The sequence below is a fragment of the Lissotriton vulgaris genome, chromosome 5, assembly GCF_964263255.1.
Source record: "Lissotriton vulgaris chromosome 5, aLisVul1.2, whole genome shotgun sequence".
NCBI lineage: Eukaryota > Metazoa > Chordata > Amphibia > Caudata > Salamandridae > Lissotriton > Lissotriton vulgaris.
Window position 1 is genome coordinate 994702796 of NC_141693.1, and position 23308 is coordinate 994726103.

Below are 23308 nucleotides of genomic sequence, written 5' to 3' on the forward strand. Positions count from 1 at the left end.
AAACAGCCTGACCATGGCATCTCATCCAATATGTGTGGGTCCATGTACATACCTAGTCTTTGGGGACAGCAAGATATAGAGTAACACAGGTCTTCCATATGCCAATACCCAAATTTCATAATTCTTTCTTGACACTACTGTTCTGCCTCTGGTATTTGTTCTCGCAGCCTCTCAACTTCTTCCCAATCATCAGCCGCTGTCAACAAAAAGGTTGAAGTTGGTCTAATTTTCAAATGAATTCACATGTTCTCCATTGAAGGTTCTGCACCCATAAGTTCAGTACAGTGCAACCTCATCAGCATTAATGTTGCTGATTGTCACATAGTTACTTCCGCTTCTGTGTGCCCAAAACTTTTCAAATGCAATTTCTTTAGGCATTTGCAAAGCTTCCAACAATTTCATGACAAATTCCCCATTTCTTTTGGGGGATCCAAATGATGTCATTAGCCTTGTTTGGCTGCATCTATGTCGAATGTCGACCACACCAAAGCCATTTTGATTATCAGTAAAAATAACCCTCTCAGTTTTTCTGAAATGCAGCTGGCTCTATTAAGAGCAACCATCTCAGCCACTTGTGCAGAGGCTACACCTCGGAGGCAGAAGGTTTCCACTATCCCTCCCTCAGTAACGGCCCATCATCTTTCAGGCAAGAGCCATCCACCAACAGGTTATACTCTGACTGTGCCAGGGGCTCATTCCAAATATCTCGTCTTGGCTTGGTGCATAGTTCTGTGACATCTAAACAGTTATGTTTCGCCTCCCCATCATCATTCTCTTTTTCGGCAATGGCAACAAGATAGCAGCCTTCAGTGAGGCATACCTTTTGAGGGTGATAGTCTCGGCGGTGAGTATGATCTGTTCGTATTTGGCTAACCAGCTATTTTCCAGATGCTGTGTGCAGGTACGAGTAAACAAGATCTCAACAGAGTGGAGTATCAACAAGGTAAGGGGATGTCCCATAACTGTGCTCTCACACCTTTCAATGCTAACATCTATTGTTGCTAAAGCTTTAAGGTAACTAGGCAGTCCTGTGCAGCTATGGGATCAAGAGTAGCAGAGAAATAAGCCACTGGGCTTGGAGCATCCCCATGCATTTGTGTAAGCACAGAGAGAATGAAGTCCTCCCTCTCACTGCAGAGAAGTATAAAACCTTTATTGTAATCAGACATTCCTAGTGCCGGGGCATGACAGAGACTCTCTCTCAGCTCTAGGAATTCAACCAAACAGTCTTTGTCCTATAGTAAGGGATCAGGCACATCCTTGTGTTTCAGCCTCTGTAAAGGCTTAGCCATTAGGGAAAAATTGGGTCTCCACTGTTAACATTAGCACACCATTCCCAAAAACATCCTGAGTTCTCTTTGTGTGGTTCACGAATTCACTTTTTGAATCACAGAAGTTCTTTCTTGTGACACCTTTGTTGATCCCTTCTCAATGTGATGTCCCAGGTACAGGTCCTCCCTGTGACAATATTGTGACTTACTCAGAAAGACTTCAGTTCGATTCTCAGCCAAGTGGTTCAGTAACGCAAGAGTGTCATGTATACAGGCCTCTTGGGTATTCAACGCCTTTAACAAATTGTTAATGTATTGTACTAGGACAGAATTATAGGGCCTTACCAAAGACTCGATTCTTCTTGAGAATTTGATTAAAGATGGAGGGGCTCTCTGTATACGCTTGTGGGTTTCGGCACCATGCCAAAATGCTATTCTATAACCGAAAGTCGAAAAGGCACTTACTGTTCTCATGCATATAGAGAAGGTCTGACACAAATCTACCATAGTAAACCACTCGTCCTCACATGCAATTTAAAATAGTATCACAGTTTGATTCGATACTACAGGACAGCAGGGGATAACAATGTTATTAATCCTCCTATGGTCCTGCTCTATCCAGTGAGTAAGATGGATTTCCCATTATCTCATTCAAAATACCTTGCTATATCATTGACTCAATCACTGGGCTAATCCTAACTATTGTTTCAGGTGTTCAATGTACTGAGGTGTTCTAGGGCACTCAGCATTGGATTTGGCACTTTTTTGGACAGGGTTAATTCCTTTAATGAAGCCTATATCTTTTTCTGAAAAGTCCCAGACTTCAGGCTTCACCTTATCTTTAAAATCTGGTGGTAGACCATCTATAGTCATCAACTGTTGCCAGTCTGAAATCAACATCTTCATCATGGCTTTAAAATTCCACACCTTTCAGCGTACAATAAATGGTGCAGTTTCGTTTACACAGTAGATCACATCCCAAGAGATTAACAGGACCAGAGTCACACACCACAAACTGGTGGCTCTCATCAAATGACCTAATTGTAACTGGAACTGCTTTGATAACATTGTTTGTCATTTTTTATTAGCAACTTCTACCACTGTTCTAACAGTGGAATGGGGAGCACTGGGGTCAATCACGAATGGCAGCTCACCTCCCATGAATGGACCACTGTGGTATACCTCTAAGCCTGCGCGAAGTACAGGGCTCCCCACACAGGCACCCTCATTGTGACTTGTCAGAGCCATTGACCTCTAATGATTCAAACATGAGGTACTGCAGGAATGGGTTTTGATTCTGAGACAAGTTCTGATTCATCTTTGGAACCTGGTTAGTATTAAATCTAGGACCATTCATATTCTGCTGAGGCACGGGGTTTGGGGAACTTGCATCAATAATACTTGTGACATGTTAGGACCTTGAACCCTCTGCAATAGCACATTCTGTGGCTGAGATGAATTACCATTTTGAATCTGCACAAAACCCGATTTCTAAACTTGATTTTTGTTCATTTCCCTATTTGAATTCAACCGGCACTCATGCTTTCAAGGCCAAAACTTGTTGCAATAATGACAAGGATTATGTCTCTTTAATGTCGAGATATCAATTGCAGTATTTGGGTCAATCGAAACACCACAACATCTACCCTGTGGAACACTGTTTCCACCTTGCATCATAGGTCCTCCCTGTGGGCACTCAACTCCTTAAGTTCGACCCACCTTCTCTACATATAGCTAATTCTGACCTCCCATTTGTGCTGCCTTTATCTGGGACAACATAAACTTTGTCTTCAATTGCTTCTGTTTAATATCTAATTCATCACTGCAATACCTAGAGTACCTCAATATTTCATCAGTAGACTTGTTTTGCCAACAAATCAAATGCTGCTGGATATTCATACTAATCTTAGGCCGCAGCCCCATCAAAAATCTAGAAACAAACCTTTCCCTCTTGGTTCTCCATCCGCTGTGCTGTTTAAACACCTGCGACAACCTCCAACAGTAAGCATGCACTGTCTCCTTAGGTTCCTATGTGGTTCTGTTGATCTGTACCCAATGAATATCCTTCACGTGCACTTTCACTTTCAGAAATGCAATCACCTGTTGATACTTTTTTATTTCCTCAGACGTTGATGCATGAAATAGCGGATTCTGGTGCAGCTCCTTTTCTGGCCACTGAATAGCCACCTTACATTTGGTTCATAAATCGCTCAGTAACACAATGTCAAAAAAGGTATACAAGTCAACCCACAATACCTGCAAGATTTTAACAAACCTTTCAACTTGATTGTACCACTGATCGGGATTCTCTCTTAGCTTTGGAAATCACCAATAAATGATGCAAGATCTATCCTACTTCAACATACATGTAAATAGCCTCCACCTGTCGCCTACCTTTCTCTTGGGCTACTGCTTGAAATACGCTGTGGTGAGTTCCAAATGGACCCAGGACAATTTTGATGTATCGGGCAGGCTTATCTGTAGGAGTGGGTGCTAAAGTGCTTATAGTAGAAGACATAGAGGCATTATACAGTGGGTCTTTCTTAGTCAAGACTAATGGAGGTTTTAATGGAGCTAACATCAGAAATACATTTACATTTCTGTGAAGCTAATATGACTCCACAATGAAGACTAATATACAGTGAATTCAATCATTAAGGTTAATTTTAGAACATTAATCCAGTCAATATATATGCAAAGCAGGAACAGATTTAAAAGATATAGCGGCACAGTCTGGAGACCAGAATGTGGCAGTAATGTAAGTGGTAATAAAATGAGAAACGAGATAGTAACTGCCACAATGCAACGGATAGACACAATCAGGTGTTCCATAAAGAAACATTTGCTTTGTAGTCTAAACATGTGCTGGGACAAAGACTATATAGAGGGGTATTCTAAAGGGGTGGATAGAAGGTGTCAGCATAAGTTTGAGCTTCAATTGAAGTTTGAAGAAATGGGAAGAGTGCTCTGCGTGAAACTTTACATTCGTAGAAGCCCAGCAGAGAGAGATCTGTTTCCTCTCAAAGTCAGGATTAAGTTTGCCCAACTTGCTATACAAATCCAATTAAAAGTACAACTAACAGTTGCCACAACATCCATATCTCATTCCCACCACTGAAAGCCAATCCCATAACTGCATTTGAGGGGAGTCAACATCTTGCCTAATTTCCCTTCTACACAGAATTAGATTCACATCTGTTGGCCTTGAATGTTGCTTCCTCCTGGTTCACAGTGAACAGGAGGCTTTCTCCCACCATCAAGCCTCCACATCCATTGCCAGCTTTCTTCTCCCAGGCCACACTATCAGCAATCTAATACATAACATTATGCCTTTCTCTAGCTAAAGAGAAAGACAATATCACACCTGCAGAGGAGGAAAAAACAGCAGTGTTAAAGCAAATATTTTCAGTTAAGGCCTAATTTCTGGCTAAGCTTACTCGAGAATCAAAATGGATGCCTGTTACAGTATTATAAATCAGTGAAAAGCAAACAATCATTATCAAACACGAATATGTAGTGAATATGATTACATCAGTCTATTAATCAACCTAATAAACTTATTTGTGAACTCTTAGTGACATAAAGGGTTACATGCTATTCATCTATTTAGATGTCCCGAACATGTCAATGAAGATAAACAACACGTTGAATATAAATGTTGCTTTAGTTGGCAACTGCTGTTCAGATATGCAAACAATTTATTCAACTTTCTGGCCTTTGAATGAATAGATCCAAATAATTTCTGTTCCCGTTATTAATTAACTTTAATGGGAGTCCGTATAGGAATTGGAAGGTGTATACAGCCAGCTCTGGACACTATTAAATACCTGGGTGCCACAGTACACATAGATCCAAACGATTTCATGGGTGGTAATTATAGATGCTCCTCGACTGCACTATGTAGATTATTAAAATTCTGGTACCATCTCCTGATGTCAGTAATGGAGTAATGGGTCAGTTAGCCGTAACCAAAATGATGATTCTTCCAACACTTTTATGTTATTTCACACCATACCCATGCTATATGCCGTCAACTTCTCCAACAAATTGAATACATTGATGACAGATACTGTATGGGCAATAATAAGAGGTGTCAAATACAAGAGCATACTCCTAATATCTGAGGGAAGGCTTGGAGTGTCAGATCTAGAACACTACTATCTAGAAGTGCAATTGTAATGGATAGTAAAATGAAGGGTGGATCCCAACAATCCCTGAGGCCATATCTATTAAAACACTGCCATTGACGACAATGGTCTCAGCTATCTGGGGTTAACACATCAAAGTGTGGAATTCACGTGAACTAATCTATATTGTGAGGGTTTGTTAGTCTGTGCATTGCAGGAAGGTGGAAATGAAAACATTGTATATACCTAAACTCCAGCTTTGGAGTGTTGGTTGGCTAGAAGGATTGGAGGAACTATATGGAGCCAACATTTTGAAGTTGTTTGAGAAGCTAAGAAGGAAACATGATGTACGGGCAGGCCAATTTATCAGTTCTAATAGATTTGTTCATGTGACACATCGGATATGGCAGGGCGAGACTGATAATTCCCAAATGATAATGCACAGAAGTTACTATTTACGACAGGATCGGGACACAAAGCAGTGACTTAGGTGGACCATTACACTGGAAATTAAGGTAAATATTGTGAACTCCAAAACTTAAATGGGAAATCATTTAGGCTAGCTGTTAGATTCAGGTGTATATAGTTCAGTTATTTGTGCCAAACTTTTCTAAATACCAAGAAGCGAAACCACATTGGCTCTCATATACACAGTACAAGCACCATAACTGAGGAAGAGAATGGTTATTACAATTGCGTGGTATGATTGTGCCTGAAAGTAGTAGACTATTGAATGGCTATATTAAGAACAATACTCTGATATGTCTGATAGCAACACTCTTTAAAACCCTGTGATGTACTTATTAGGAGACACACCAAGCCCCAGGAAAGATAAAGGAGAACATAAATGCTCTACTGCTCAATAACTAGTTGAAAAAACTGAGCACAATGGGTACATGAGAACGCTAATTATTGTATTGAAACACTAAAAGAGGTTAAAGTAGAGATGGACAGAATATGTATAAATGTATATACATTATGTGGATTCACAGATTATTTTTTAATAGAATTCTGTGTTGTTGAACAATGATCAGGCTGAAATTATATGGCCACAATTAAGCTATGCACTGGTTGTCAAATGTTAATTGAACATTTGGAAAAGTGTGGACACAGGAGGGCTATGGTAGTGTCCAGTCTACAGTAGGCCTGGGTGGCAAAGTCCACTCTGTTCACGGAGTTTACGAAGTTTTCTGCACTCTGCGGAGTTCTGAAAAACTTTGATCCGCAAAGCAGAGTTTTTTCCATGCTCGTCAAGTTGGCAAGCCTGAGTAAGAAAAATCCACCTTCTTTCTCAATGCGGCCGGTCTTATTTCTCAACGTGGGAGGTCGTGGAAGGTCGGGACTGCTCGCATTGAGAAACCTTCCGTTCACATTGAGAAAGCTGCAGCTCGGGTACAAAATCTACTCAAGCAGCAAGAAATGAAGCAGCGCCCTCTTGCTCTTTGCAGGGTGCTGTTTGTGCCAATTTTACAGTGCATGACAAACACCTGGCACTGAAAATCAACTCAAAGGCATGACCAAATGCACTTCTCCGCTAGTGGAGTTTTTTCTATGTTGAACTCCGCAAACTCTGCCCAGGCCTAGTCTACAGTAATGCAAGCCTCAGCTTCTGGATGTAAACGTGGTGATGTGCTAGAATTGTGTGGTAGTTGTGTTTTATGTGGGAGTGACATGCATGATGTGGTATTTAGTGTGATTGTGCGTTGCAGAATGTTGCAGGTAATATTGTTGTGTGATGTGTTGGGATTTCGTGTGATGATGTTCAGTTGGTGGGCTTATGGTAGTGTGATGAGAGTACACGGTTTGGAGAGAGAGGTGTACATGGCAATGGATTGTTGATGTGATAGAGTGAGTAATGGAAAAGGCGTATACAGATGTTGGTTAGCAGATTATCCAAGGAAGAGTGTGATGGAAAATGGATCTAGAAAGTGGGGTGTTGGGTGGAACATTGAAGGATGCGAGGAGAAAGTCTGTCTGCAAAGGGTATTTTAGGATTGAGTGGAAGGTGTGGAATAAGCCCAGTAAAGCAAATGTGGTGAGGTAGAAGATGTCACTGAGTGATGTAGCTAAGTGGTACCTATGACTGTGAATTGGGAGGGAGGCTTTAGAGGCCTGAGACAGTTTTAATCTGGAAAGTTGACAATTAGTGGGTCGGGCTCAGGGAGGCTCACGGAGGAAGTATTCAGATGGCAAAGATGAAATTGGGTCAAACATCACATAGAATTATAGATGGGTAACTGTGAATAACTGAGGGGTTCTGAGTGACATCAAACAGACCACAGGAGCTTTGCTCTCATTGTCTATAATGTCACTCAAAACCCCAAAGATTTGCAAATGTGTGCAACTACTCTTTGTGAATACTGCAATCAGTTTCACACCATCCATCATGAGCACATGATCATGTCACAGATCATGATCCAGTGATCTTAATGGTATCCCTATCTTCCTGCTTCTGTGAAATGATGGCAGGCAGCCTTTACACTATTTTGGAACCCAACTCAAAGCAGTGTTAGGAATGCAATGTTCCTCACACACCTTTTCAGTCTTCCATCACTTGTCAATATCCTTCAGTTCCTGAGGGTATGTGGCAACAGCATTTAGCTTGATGGTGATTTAAAGCAAAATAATTGACCTAGCTTTAGGTGTTGGCTTGGGTCGCAGGTGACAAAATAGCCAATCCCCTGCCTTCATCACCTCCTTGGGTAGGACTGCCAACTACTGATGTGAGAAGTTAGTTAGTTTGCCTTTGTCAACTGAAAGATGTGGCAGCCATGATGGATAGTAGGCAGTGACAATGGTCCAATGAATGCTTAGTCAAGTCTTGCTGGTAGACAGATATGACTTGTAATCTGTGTTTTGAAATCCTCAGTGACCTCGATGATTACTCAAGATGCATATAAGGCAGTGTGCCAGAGGAAAAGAATGTTCTTGCATGCATGGCTTTGTGCATCATGTAAATCACATGTGATTCTAGTGCATATCATGCTATAGCACAAAATACACCTACAGTTTTAGGCATGCAGTAATCCTGAAACTGTGTAATATGTTTTCCCCTATACAGTTTAACTTCACTTTATGGGTACTGGCCAATGCTGCTGTCTGAATACAATTTTTTGAGCAACTGCCCAGCCCTTTTCTCAAGTGTCCAACATAACAGTGTTGAGCAAACCTAGGCTGAAACCCCAAATCGGCCCAGCAAAAATGTTCAACCTAGTCCTACCTTGCAGGAGTCTAAGACTAAAATAGTGCTATGTTGGTATGTGTAACTGAAGGCAGCTCATCCTGGTCTTAATGTTGTAACACACCACATTTAGCTGAACCCTTCACTAGAAATATTTCGCCCATTTGGGAGGTGATCCATCACATCCCTTCCCTATCATCTAGAGTCTGAAGTTGTAAGATACAAGCTCCTGACTCTCAAATTGTCAGACACAATAACACATGCACTACATTTCTGATGGCTCGACTGTCCATGCACTATCCATTTTATGCTTTTGGAGCACTGATTTCTTCATGCTTTGTTGCAAAGGTTGGGTCTGAGATTGCAGACCTCCACTTTTCAGTCAACCACTGAATATCAGCATTCCAAAATCTGAAGCCACATGAGGATTAGTTGTATTAGAGTCCTGTGTGTGTATTAATCATACTGCAAATGTGTACTCAAGGATGCAACCACTTCACCGGATGATTAGTCAGGTGGTCTATGTCCCTGGTGACCAGTGTGGAGTAGGGCAGGACTGTCACATTTATTTATGTTTTCTCTCCACCTCTGTGCAAAGCTTTGATTTAACAGCTTTTGAAAAAGTGTCTGGTTCCTTTTGCATGCCCACAAGCTGAGGAAGGAATGAACCTGCCACCGAAAATTAAATTAAACAAACATACAACGTCTAATTTTTAAAGAAGTCAGAAATCATCACTCACATTTTTCTGACCTCCATTAGGAGTAGGTGTCCAACCTAATTGGAATACACAAAAGTTGGAGAGGTAACCCCCTTACACCTGCAGAGTCGCAGGTTTCAAGCCACTTTCAGGGAAATCCTTTGGGATAATGTTTACGTGCAGAAGTATAGAAGCATATCATTTAGTTTTCACACAAAAACAAGCTAGTGCAAACGCACTTGGACCTTTTTTGTCCACTTCAAAAACTATATACATATTGATTCGCGTGGAGAAACCTATCCTCTGCACTCCATTATTTTTGAGGGGTGTCTCGTACCTTGATAAGCTATTTTCTTCTTCGGTTGATAAGTTAATCATCAACCATTTATAGATTGAGAGCCAGTCAGAAAATAATCAGTAAATAGTCCCAAACTTTCATTTGTTGACGTTCATAAACGTCTAGTCCATCCATGCTGGAACCCTCCCTATCCAACCTCAACACGATATTTATTCACCGGGCAACCTAGGGGTGAGTAAAATATTTTTTATTACAAAAGTGGTTTGGCACTAGTAAAAATTACGATTTGTACTTTTATCCTTGTAATCAGACTTGTAAGTGTAAATTGCTTAGTGAATAGTGTCCACGGTATTTCATCCTTAAATTGAATTCTGGTAAAAACATCGATGTTAATGATCTTTACAGCCTTGTGCTTTTATCGTTATGTGTTGTTTTCGAGAGTCTGTGGGTGGCTGTTTATCAAGAGTTCAGTAAAGACAGACCCTGCCAAGAGAGAACCACCCTTTTGCTATGAAAAGCTAAAGGAGAAAAGGTGCTTCGTTGACTAAGAGGTATATGCTGCCAGATTTCTACAAAATAACATTAACTAAGCAATAAAGCAGGAGACTTGGCAACAGAAAATACATTTTAAAAGCGCATACTGGCGGTTAAATTATATCAACGTTCACATCAAACTACTGCATAAATATCTCAAGGCAGAAACATCTGTTTGCATCTCTTTGCTCGTCTATCCAATGTTTTATTTGTATCACTTGCGTGTATTATTGGAAGCACTTATGGGTGCATTTTCCACTTTTTAGATGGCTGAACACGTTAGGAATGTCCGCAAATCAAGGGATAGACGTGGTTATTCGTCATTCGTTCTTTGACCATGGATATAATAACTTAGTGGACCAAAACTTTAACCCTTTACCGGTAAGTCATTTCAGAGCTTCAAGTCCATGTTTCGTCTTCATATTTCTATTCATGTGTCTCTTCCAGAATGTTGGGGGCTCGATTTTGTTTCATTTACTTCAGAAATTCTATTTTCTTTTGTTTTTCACCATGTTCAGTTGGAATCTGGGTTTCTCAATAGAAGTAGTCCAGGGTGCACGACTCAGAAAGAAGCCTGTTTTCTTTGCGGCCTATTTGAACTGTGTTTCAAATGCATTTTCCAGATTTGATTCTTTAAATGTATATATGTCACGTCAGTTAATGTCAAAATATACAAACAAGTTAGAAGCATATGAGCAGTTCTACTTGTAAAAATGAAGGGAACCTGAAATCCAGGAGTGTATCTTCCAGTAGTGTGCCGAAGCAATTTAAAGGGTTAGTTCACAAATGCATACTTAATAATGATACTGAGGTGGATAACAAGGTCATAACTACCATTATTGTCTGAGTAGAAAAGAATGCGCCACTATGCTATGTGTGTGAGCGAGTTGTGCACACGCTGCAGTTTTACAAACAGCACAAAAATAATACTTGAATACGTGTTATAAATAACATGAACATTCTAATTAAAAATGGACGTTGAAGAAAACATCTAAAACAAAAAAGAGCTATGGTTAGGTATACAACCATAGCTCGCTCTCCCCATGGTACTGCTCATTATCTCACACATGACGTCCATGTCACGGTTGATATCACTGGACTAGGGCAACTCTTCTTCTCTCAAGAGTTCACTCAGCTCAACCTTTGACAATGCCTAGGAGGTAATACACGTGTCTCAGGTCATTACCAGTGCACTGGGGACAGTTACTGTTACATAGGTAAATATTACTGGTGGAATTTCACTTTTTTGTACGTTTTAAATTGAAACCACAATAGCAATGTTTATGGGAATTTGAGTTTAGCATTACACAAGAACTTTTATTTCATTACACTATTACCCAGTGGTAGACGCCACTGGGTAGTTATCATTGGGTCAGCCGCTCTGCGGGTAGCACTTTTTTTGTGTTGCTTATAACTTTGTCCCTGTCTGATGAATCTCTGCAAAACCTTCCAAAAGGTGCTACATTTTGACTAGTTTGTGCCTGTAAAGATTTGGGGTGATCCTTCAGGTGGGAGGCCAAGTAAAAAGGGTTGTCCCAAAACATGAAATCCCCATGCATTTTCCATAGACTTTTTTTAAGAAGTGCTACAGCAAATACTGCTAAACGGAATTACACAAAATTTGATAGCAAGCTAGAGCTTGGTCCACAGATTGTGATTTTTGTGATTTGGTGTAAATCCATTCAGTACTGTTTTTTAGGAATTAGAGTTCAAGAATATTTGTACACCTGGATGTTTGGGTCCTCGAGTAGCTAGAGAGACTCGTGTGGGTGCGCTAATGTAAAAATAGAGCATTTGATTGGGCCAGGGAGCTTTATTTCCCTTAGCCCAATTCACTCCTGTGGGAGTCGGATTCCGGCGATAGAAAGCGTGTTGCAGCCAGCCAGTACAGGACTCTTGGACTTAGTCCCCTGTCATTAAGTAGTAAATAAAAAGACTCCAGCAGGATCAAACATCTAAAAAAAAAAAAAAAATTGACCACCAGGCCTTAATCTTCAATTAAAGGCCCCAAGGAACACACGTGGGCCGCATTCAATACGGGGAGAGGAGCGCATGCCCCTCCTACTCAAGTCAGTAAAGACCCGGGGGAGCTAACGCCCAGGACTGAAATGCTCAAAGAAGGGGAGAACCAAGAGGCACTCCTCCTCAAGCCTTTAAAAGGCCATGGGGACCCAATCCCCCAGGGCCGCTATTTGCATTTTGAAGGGGGTGGTGCACCCCCCCTCCCCAAGCTTCTATAGGCCTGGGGACCCTATCCCCGAGTGCCAGCTCACTGGCTGTATCCTGGGCGCCCACCCGAGGACACTTTGGTTTCCCTGCTTGCACCGGCACGGGCTGGGAATCCTGTGTCTGCTCCCGCCTGGCATGAGCATTTCTGAACCTTCCGCTACACTGGAGCAATCACAATGTCTGCTCCCAGCTGGCGGGAGCTTTGAAAATACTCCCGCCAGCTGGGAGCAGACTTTTGATCTGTTTCTCTACCAGCACTGATACAGACAGTGAAGCAGATTAAGCGACTGCTCTCTCCCGGAGGGAGCAGCAGAAATAACTGCTCACTGTGGGCTGGAGCAAAGCCATCATTTCAGCATGTGGAGAGCCGGCTGAGGCCGTGGGGGTCTTGGGACTCCCCATCCCACAACAAGTGTATTGTGAATGTCCTGGGTGGGCACCAGGATACCCTCCTTTTAGTAATGCAGTCTCCAGGGGATGAGGTCACCGGGGCCAGAAAAAATAAACATACCTCTGGGCTCATTGTGATTGTTAAGAGGAGTGGGGCCTCCCCTCCCCTTTAAAAAAAATGTTGATCACGTTCCAAAGAAGTTTCTTGGCTCTGCCGAAAAAGTTGCCAACTTCATTCTGTGCAATCATACTGTGATGAAAACTTTACAGATTACCCATCTTCTGAAGCAAAATAAGCACATGTACATAGGTTTCCAACTGGTGCACAACGTCTTCTATGATATGAGACATTGTCATGCTGAGATAATTTTGTCTAATAATTCAAGCCTGCTTAGAATACTTAATAGGCTCTACTTACAGTCTTTTCACTGTTAGAAACTTTTTCTTCTGAGTCAAAAAACTTGTGTGGGTGGAACATGCTGAACACAAGTTGTCAACTGTAACCTGTACGCAGAGTTAGTCTTCAATACAAAGATTTGTAGCATGTTCAATACCTCTACATACCTAAGACACATTAGGAGCGCATGCGTTTTTTAAACACTTACACCCATTTGCTGGACACAGGATGTACAAAATTAGGTAGTTGTGCCTCGCACTTGCCTCATGCTGCTGCTTAACGCTGAGACCTATTTTAAAATGTATGTTTATTTTTTACTTGAATGCCACATACTTGCACTTTAAAATAAAAACTTTGCTCATTTACACACTCTTTTACCTTCCTAGCGTTCTGCCTGCTTTTTCTCCTGGTGCCACGAGGAACCGCCATCTTGGAGAGTTGGCGGTCTAGTTCCTCTTCCATCTGGCACTATTTCAATGCACGTGGCACGGTTGCACAGCAGGCGTGCCGCTGGCGCACTGAAGGCGCACCTAAGGCAAGCCCGTCGGCACCCGTCAGCGTCCCGGAAGCGGCCAGCGCCAGCCACGCTGCCCGGGAGTTGTCAGGGACAGGGAGGATATACACGGCGGCTGCTTTACGGGCCCTGGATCCTATCTTCCATTGTCATTCAGGACACTAGGATTTAGCTGAGGCACCTAAATATGCTTGTTATGCCTGTGGGCTTAGGCTCCTACTGAATCTGGGTATCTCAGCTGAGTTTGGCATACTATCTGAGCAACAGCCACAGGCTCTTTTGATTCAGGCCGCTTCTATTAATGTGCCCTTACTTAGGAAACATTATGCTGAAGTTTTTGAGCTCCTAGAGGATCATGCTTTGGACTTATTGTTCTTGACTGTAACCTGGCATGACCCCTGTGCTGACCCGATTGTCACATTGGCAAAGCCCCTGGGTAATAAAATCTCCCGAGCAGATCGTCCGGTGGGGCGAGGGCGTGGAGTTGCGATTGTATATAAAAATAAGTGGTAACTTTGGAGTGTAGAGGCCACTTCTTGGGGCAGCTGTGAAGCCTTAGATTTTAGTACCTGGCTCTCAGCGCATTGTACCTTAGGTGGCTCACTGATTTACAGACCCCCGGGCCCAGTGCAACCGTTTCTCCAGGCTTAGGGGGATGCAGTCACTACCAGGGCAGTCATATTTGCCCATTACATGGTCCTGGGTGACCTGAATATACATTTGGATCAGATCAACAGTAAGGACACACACGCCCTGCTTGATGGGTTACAATTGACTCTGCTTAATCAGCATGTTAGCTCTCCCACACATCAAGCTGGACATGTTCTGGATCCTACCTGCCCTAATTTCCTGATTCATGAATAGAATCCTTGTCCGGTCATCTGGTCGGACTATCTCATAACCTACTTTTTCTGGGAGGTCTCCAAGGTGGAGCCTTTGGCACACCCAAGTTATAACTCGGCCTTGGGAAGAATTGATTCCTTTGAGCTTAATTTGTTTCTGGCTGCCTCTAAACCCAGACTGGTTGGAGAGCTTGAGGGTTCTCTAGCTGGCTCTCTACTGCAGTTGCCATGGTGGCTCCCCCACACTCTACTAGACGGGCTAGAGAATCTCCATCTAAGCCCTGGTTCAACCCTTCTCTTAAAGATCTGAAGCATGATTGTAAAACCCAGAACAGGCATGGAGGAGGAGTGGCTACTACCCAGTGGCTAAGAGCAAGCTTAGAGATAAGCAGAAGTTATACTATGCCGCGATTAAGCTGGCTAAAGGGCCATTCTGCTCAGCCCGTATTGAATCTGCCAGAGAAAATCTATGCGATATTTTAGAGTTTGATGCCTTCCTCTCCCTCTTGGTGCAACACTCTCTCTGGTTTTTTTAGAGATAAGATTTTGGCTATTCAATCAACCTTCATCTCTTATAGCATCCATGCGGAGGCCTCTTTGAGTGCCCTCGGTTGATACGGGACACTCACTGTCAGAATTCAGGCTACTTGATCCTCTGGAATGTTTTATAATTCTTAAAGGTTTAAAATCAGGTTCACCTTCAGACCCTTGTCCCGCAAGGACGTTGGCTGCAGCAGCAGAGGTTTCCAACGCGGAAGTGAATGCCATCATCAATCTCTTCCTTCAGAAAGCGGTGATCCCCTTGGCTTGGAAGGAGGCCAAGATCCTGCCACACTTGAAGAAGCAGTCACTTGACCCCCTCTGTCCAGGGAACTACCGGCCTATCTCCCTCCTCCCTGCATTGGCAAAGATATGTGAGAAGGCGGTTAATTAACAGCTTACCGATTTTGTGGAAAGGGAGGGCCTTCTTCACCCAGCTCAATCCGGGTTCCGGACTTAACACAGCACGGAAACCGTGCTGGTTGAGGCGAAGAGGCTATTCGGGACTGTCTGGACGCAGGTGGGAGAGCAGCGATTATTTTGCTCGATCTCTCAGCCACGTTTGACACAGTCCTGCACTCTTTGCTTCCATCGCGTCTGGCCAGGATTGGTCTTTCTGGTTCTGTTTGGGGCTGGTTCTGCTCCCTCTTGGAGGGGCAGTCTGAGCAGATCTGGATTCCACCTTGTTCCTGTTCTCCTCAGTTAGTTACAACGGGCGTCCCGCAGGGTTCTTCCTTTAGTCCCCTTTTAATCAATATCTATATGAGTCCTTTGATATATTAATTGAGGAGCTCGGGGTTAAGGTGTTGGCCTATGCGGACGACACCCAGCTGCCTTTCACCTGGGCCAAAGGTGCGGATTCGGTTTGCTGGGTTCAACACTGCCTGTTATAAATTTTTAAATGAATGGCAGAGGCGCAGCTTAAGTGCAATGAAGGGAAATCGGAGATCCTGCTCTTTGGCTCATATCCTGTGAATTTCAGAGAACAGCCTTGGCCTCCTGAATACCCACAATCAACCTCCACTCGGCAGCCAGCAAAAAATCTTGGGGTCTGGTTTGATGAAGACCTCTCTTTCGCCGTTCACATCAAGAAGCTGTCCGGTGGCTGCTTCGCTTTGCTGACATTTTCCAGATCTTTTTTTCCCTCCTGCCACCTGCGGCTAGGCAAACGATCACATGCACGTTGATTTTGTCCCGACTGGATTATGGTAATGCCCTTTTCACTGGCATTTCGGGCTGCCTGCTGAAGAAGTTACAGGTGGTCCAGAACACCCCTGCCTGACTGCTCTCGGGCCTGTCATCCAGGGACAGTGTTCATCATCAGTTGTGCTTGTACCACTGGCTGCCTTTGGATGTTGGAGTGAAATTTAAACTATTGGTCATGGCCCACTGCTCGCTCCATGGGTGTGGTCCTCTCTATCTGCAGAAGTCTGTCTCTTTCTATGCTCCTACTCCTTCTCTGCGCTCTTTGTCCCTTTGCCTGGCCCAGGTTCCTTGTTTCAAGCATCAGAGGATAGGGGGTAGTTCCTTTTCAGTTAAAGCAGCAGTTGCTTGGAATGATCTTCCTTTGGTCCTGCGTGCCATCCAGGATTCTGGAATATTTAGGAAAAACTTGAAAACCCATCTATTCATCTTAAACCCATGGCTACACCCAGCTGGTTTCGCGCAGGGACACTCACAAGTAGCCATGCACGTAATACATTTATATGACATAACATAACAATGTGGTAGTTACCTGCCACAATGTAAACTATAAAAAAACTAACACACTTATTGAATGATGTCATCAGTCATGTCATCAAAGATGTCATTTGAGATGTCAACAGAGATGTCATAAATTATGTCATAGAACATGTCATGAGTGATCTAATATGTGAGGCTATAAGCAGTGCATGGTTGGGTGCAAGTTATAGTTAGCTTCCTCACTCCAGCCCTCTGATGCGCTGCCATAGTCTTCTGCTGGGGAAACATGATTGCTAAAAAATATTGGAAGTGATACCGTCTTATTGATATAAAACTCTGAAACAGTTTGGGTATAAAAGAAGGATGTAAATACTAAATACTGTGTAAGGATCTATTGAGGATAGAACCAGGAGTGTACTAGCTCTCCTTGCGGACGTAATTGCTTCCATAAAGGCTTCCTTCCAAGATGGAGGTACTGCCCTGAGGTCTTATTTTTGGGCTCAAAAGAAGGAGCCATTAATTTAGATAAAACTAGGTTTATCTTCCATGGAGGAGGAAGTTGTTGAATAGTAGGAAAAGGCTTTTTCAGTCCTTCTAAAGAATCTTTAATGACCGGAATAGTGAAGAAAGATCTTTGTGTTATTCCTTAGAATCTTTGTGTTTGTCCTTTTCTATATGCCTTAATAGCATCTAGACGAACTCTAATAGAAGTAAATTGTGAACTTCTTCCAGCCAAATTAAGTAGATAGGGCAATATTAAATGCACCTGCCATTTTATTGGAAAATTAATGTTACTGAGGCACCAAATGACAAATCGTTTCCACTAGAAAACCTCAGATGCTTTTGTGGCATGAAGCTTACCATCGTTAAGAAGGACCATACAGTCTGGAGAAAGGTTTAAATGTCCGTATTGAATCACATCCGAAGCTCTCAAAAGCAAGGATTGTACATTGAAGTGATAAAAATTGTCTTGGATTCTCAAATGGAAGCTTGTGTTTGCACAGAATCCTCTTGTGGGGCACCATGGAGAGGTCAAGTAGCTCTGGACACTACCGCTGTCTGGGACCTTTTGATGCTATTAGAATCATTATGGCAATTGATCATTTGAGCTTGAAGAGTACTTTTGGAATCAACAGGATCAGTGGGAACGAATAGAGAAACTTTTGTGACCAATCGATCAAAAGTACATTGCCAAACAAGTTTGGTTCCCACATTCTAGTAGTAAAGTTTGGGCATTTTGCATTTATTTTCTACTGTGGCAAATAAATCTAGTTCAGGAAAGCCCCAATCTTGGAAAAGGTCTACTAAGACTGAATCATCTAGTTCTTCATTTGTGATTGTTTATGAAGCATCAGCCTAGGAGATCCCTTTGACAATTTTAAAGACATGACACATTAATTACTTGAATTGCTACATTTCTTGCGAGCAACAAAGGCCAAATTGCTTGAGCCTGTAATGAGAGATTACTTGATATGGTGCCCCCTAATGTTCAGATAGTGCATTGTTGCTATATTATATGTTTGAATCAAGATTCCATTCAACATTAAGGATGGTGCAAATGCTTTCAAGGATAGATGAACCATCTTCACCACCAGAACATTTACGTGGTTGTAATTGCTGTTTTTCTGATCACAGGACTTGTACTGTGAGATTCCGAAGATAGGCTCCCTCACCTGTCAGAGAAGAATCTTTGACAATTGTTTGGTTACGGAGATCCTAAGAAAGGGGGGCTCTTTTTAGAATGTTGCCTCTCTTGTACCACCAAGCCAGTAATTGTTTAACCTGTGTTGTGAGAAATCATCTGTCTTCCCAATTGCCTTTCCACTTGGGACCACTGATCTTTGAGGCAATGTTGTAAAGAACTCATTGTAAAAACATACATTTGGGACTAGACAAATGCAAAACACCATGGATCTGAGTAGAGATGAGATCTCAGAAACCATTTGATGTGGCATCTGAAACAACTGGTGATATTTTTAGAAAATGGTAGACACTCATTCTTCCAAAAGATACACTTTTGTCTTTTGAGCAGCCAATGTGGCTCCTAGGCATTCGAGAAGCTGAAGTGTGGATGATATTGATTTCTCGTTGTTTGATACATAATCTCCATTATGTTAGTACCATTGGTATTGGTTGGGGTGCTAAAGTCTAACTGTGCTTGAGGATAAGAAGGTAATTTACTCAATCAGTCATCTAGTTAAGGATAAATATAAATGTTTTTCCATATAAAAATAAGCCTTAACCACAGCCATGCATTTGGAGAATATTCTCCAAGCTGACTTGAGCCCAAAAGGAAAGGATTTGTATTGATTATAAGCCTTCTATACATCTTAAATAACTTTTTTCGTTATGGGCATGTGAAAGAATGTATCTTGAAGATCATCATTAACTGTGGGTATATCTGGTGTAGAGCTAGCATCCTGAACTTTTGTTCCTTGATTTATTTGTTTGCCTGTTGTAGGTCAAAGATTTATCTAAATTCTGTTTTCTTGCTTTTCTTGAGAACCAAAAATATCTTGAATAGATACCTTTTCCTTTTTGAGGTAGAGGAACTATTTTTATTGGTTATTTTTGAACTGGAGATTTGACCTCCTTTCCTAATTGCAGCAATTGATAGTTTGGCAGTGACTTTGGAGGTATTAGTGAATGGCATAGCCATTCTGGATGATCTGTATAACCCATTTGTTGGTGGTTATTAACCTCAACTCTTTTTGATGATTTGATACACTTCCTCACACCTGAGTTGAAAACAAAACAGAGTGAGTAGGATTTTCACTGTTTCAATTGAGAGAGTGATTTGGAAGAGTATTGACGCTGAGATTACTGCTATTGTTTTCAACCTCTTCCTCAATTGGTTCTACGATAGAACTGCTGCTGCTGTTATTGTTGCTGTCCTTGAGACTTAGGGTATCGGAACCATTGAGGGGATAGCTCTTACTGTCTCAACTGGTATCTATTGTCCAGGTATTGGTAACAGTAGGATTTCTTTTTCTCTTCTAAGCCCACAGCTTTTAGGGTTTGTGCATCCTTCTTTCCATCTATTTGTCCGTGTGAGGCCCAAATAAAACTGTCCCGGTGAAGGGGTAGCTTGTGATCTTCAATTAAGCATAGGGCTTCATAAAAGTTAACCTAACCCAGGGTGATCTTCAATGCGTAATGCCATTGCAAAACTATAATAGTGAGGTCTGCAGAATCAATTTCAGGACTAATTGATTGATAGCAACACTTTGTCCGTCATTCACTATTTCCATAAAGTCTTGCCTTTTGTTTTGTGGAAGGTCATCTGCATAAGTAGATAGGGATTCCCATAACTCTATCATATCTTGCTACGTGAGCTGATGCACTACAGTTGTTAAAGGTCACAGCTGCAGAAGACAAACCTTTCTTCCCATCGCATCAAGTATTTTACATTCCTTTTCAGGAGAGAATGAAGTTTATTGAACTTACATGTGCCTTCTCCTTACAGTTCATATCCTGTCCTAGATAAGTAGGATCTTGGTTGGAGATTTTATATTTTTTAAGAAGACAGGTTGTTGCGACTTTAACTGTTGCCGGAGTAAGGATTTTCTCTTCTGTGAATTCTGAGAACCTAGGCGCTAAAGGTAAAGAGGCCCTTGGTTGAAGAGTCTCCATTTACACCAAAACTGCTGCTTGAAGAGTCTTAGGTTGCATGTTTAATTTGGTTACTCCTCTAACCAAGACATCTTGAAATGAAATGATGTCTCTACAGGAGATGCACTTAGCGGCGACACAGTTGGAGAAGTAGCAGTATATGTGGAGTTTGAGTCGGTGGAATGAGACCTACTTATTGCAGATCAAAGAGAAGTAGATATTCTTTTCTATTTGTTCAGTGTAGTCCGTTTTGGACAAGTAGATTGAGGTGGTCTGTCAGTATCTAGTGACATCACTGTCACTCTTGGCATAATTTGCAGTACGTGGCTGTGTAGACGTAGGTGGTACAGCAGTGTATATTGGTGAAGTAGGTCTAGGCAGTAATTATAGCAGTGTTAGAGGTTTCTGTACATGGTTGTTTTTTGGGATTATCAGCTTTGGTCTAGGTGGTGAAGCAATCTCCTCCTGATATTAATGGCAATGATCAGAAGAAACTGTACAAATAGAGTCTTTTCAGCTCCTCAATCTCCTTGATGTTGAGTGTCTTTACAGCATTGAAGTTGACCTTCTCGACATCAACCGGAGGTGCTTTGGCGTTGAATATTCCACCTTCGAGTGTATCATTGTTGAAGGCTGTGGGATAGGTACTGCTTTCAATGTCAGTGAAAGTGTTGTCAGGTTCAACTATACCTGTTATGTTGGGATCAACTTCATTGGTGCTGCTGTCATACTTCATGACAGCTAGTAGGTTGGTGGAAAAGCTTCTCTCAACGTCAACTGGTGCTCCTGGGTATGGCGGGAGTGACCAGAATCATTGTGGAAATATGTTTTCCACCTTCTCTCTTTAAATATCTCTCCATGAGAGTCTTTATCACAACGGAGTCTGTTCTCAGAAGTGGGAACCCCCTCTCTGTCCTTTTTTTCTCTGCTTCTTCTCTTCTTTCTGACCCAGGTTTTCAAGTTTTCCCCTGAGGCAAATACCCTTGCGGTCTTTAAGAACTCTTCTCACACTCTTTACCAATGTGTGAAAGATAAAGACATACTGCACACACATTATGTGGAGCTGATGAAGCCTTTTATAGCCCACATGAGAGGCATTTCATGGGGAATGATGGCTTTGTTGGAATTAAATCCCTCTTTGACAATAAAAGTGGGTGACAAATGAAGAAATCAGGGAGGTTGAGTAAAACACAAAACCTTCAACATTTGTTTGGAAAATGTCAAGACAAAAATGGGTAAAGTAACTCAGAGAATGCTCTGAGATCCACTTAGCATGAGCTATAAAATAACCCTGAGACTGTGAGGTAAACTGCTGTTACAGTGCATTCTGGGAAGGGCAGCTGTTGGTTCCTCAATCAATCAGGAGGTTTATAGAGCGCGCTACTCACACGTGAGAGTCTCAAGGTGCTGAATCAACAATGTATTTTTCTTTCCAGATTTTGTGCGCTTTACCAAACAGGCACCTTTTCCTTCATTATTCTCTCAGTTTATGTAGGTAAAAGATTATTTAGGATAGAGTGTGACATTGTCTTGAGTAAGGTGCAGCAGTTTGGTCCAACTCGCTTAAAGAATATCATTTTCTGCTTCAGAAAACAATCTGTAAAAGCAGACCTGTCTTTCTAAGGATGGGGGTATCACCAATTTTATGAACATTGAAGTGACTACCTCCGTCTAAAGACTGATTGTAAATATTTAAAGAGAAAATGTTCCTGGGTCCCCACAAATGGACAAGAATCTACTACGTTTATGACTTTGGTGAGGATACCTACGATGCAGAACTAGGATTACAAGTAATTGACATTCCCTTGTTAGCTTAAACCATGAGAAAACATGCATATATAGCATATTTTTAAAATGGATTCACATAAAAAAGAGCACTTTTTAAAACTGTTTTCAATATAATAGGCCATTTTATTATATTAGCTGAACAAACTTGCCTAATTCAAGGTAAGACAAAAACATAAACAGGGATAGAAGTAATAATACCTCAGGAAAGAACGTCACAATTGGCACTAGGTAGAATACATTTTATACATTGTACATGCTGAGCCTTTCTAAAAGGTACTATGGGACTAGCTATTGCTTATATTTACTTCTACCAGAAGCCATCTCTACCAGAAGCCATCCAAGCTTACTGAGATATCACATCAATGCATTATAGATAATTTAATTTGACTTATAGCACAATACAAATATATTGACATTCCTTGTAGCGGGCTCTGAAAGTCTTAAAAAAGTGGAACTGTCCCCTTCACTCAAATCAATCAACAATCACAATAACTACTGCTAGAGTCTGTCCTGTTCCACTTCTCCATTTGGTCTCCAGTAACCCGCCTAGATTTAATGTACAAAATGTGCTGTGCTTCAGGTTGGATTTTGGCTCAATAAGTTTCAAAACCAAGCTTTTCCTTATAGGGATGTGCAATATAAGGGATCACCAGAGCTCCAGGGGTTGGATGTCTAAATCTCTGATGCAAGGACTAAGTTCAGAGCACTAAAATTGAATTACAAAGGCCGTTTGATCTGCAGCCCTAACACAAGACCACTGTGCAGTCTAGCGCAGTTCGGGCTTTCAGGTTACTGTCAGTACCTCTAGATGAGTGTAGTGTACACAGTGGCAATCCAAACAATTTTTCATTTCTTAATAATACACTCAAATATAGCACTTAGAGGATATTAACTTCAAAATGTTAATTTTAAAATCCTTTATCTAGTGCATAAAGTATGTGTGGTATCCACACAAAATATAAAAATAAAAGCAGTTAAGCATGTAACGCTCAGCAGAAACAAGAAAAATGTTTCTAACATTGTTACCAAGTTTCTGATAACCTAACACCTTGAAGCTACTTCTAAGCACTATGTCAAAACTTAGCTAAAGAATTAAATAGCAAACCTGCATTTTGAAGTTTAGAATTTTTTAGAATGGATCACACAGCATATAGTTGAATATCTGCCTTTAGCCATTCCTTAAGCAAAATATGTGCTCCTAATG

General features: G+C 41.7%; 1 protein-coding gene across 1 annotated transcript in view; it reads left to right on the top strand.

The window, feature by feature from the left end:
* Positions 1–23308, top strand: part of LOC147711878 (inactive heparanase-2-like) — a 738870-nt gene that overhangs the window by 534950 nt on the left and 180612 nt on the right. The window contains exon 8 of the mRNA XM_086919554.1: positions 10376–10490. Coding sequence (XP_086775680.1) covers positions 10376–10490 — 115 coding nt within the window. The remainder of the gene's footprint in view (positions 1–10375; positions 10491–23308) is intronic.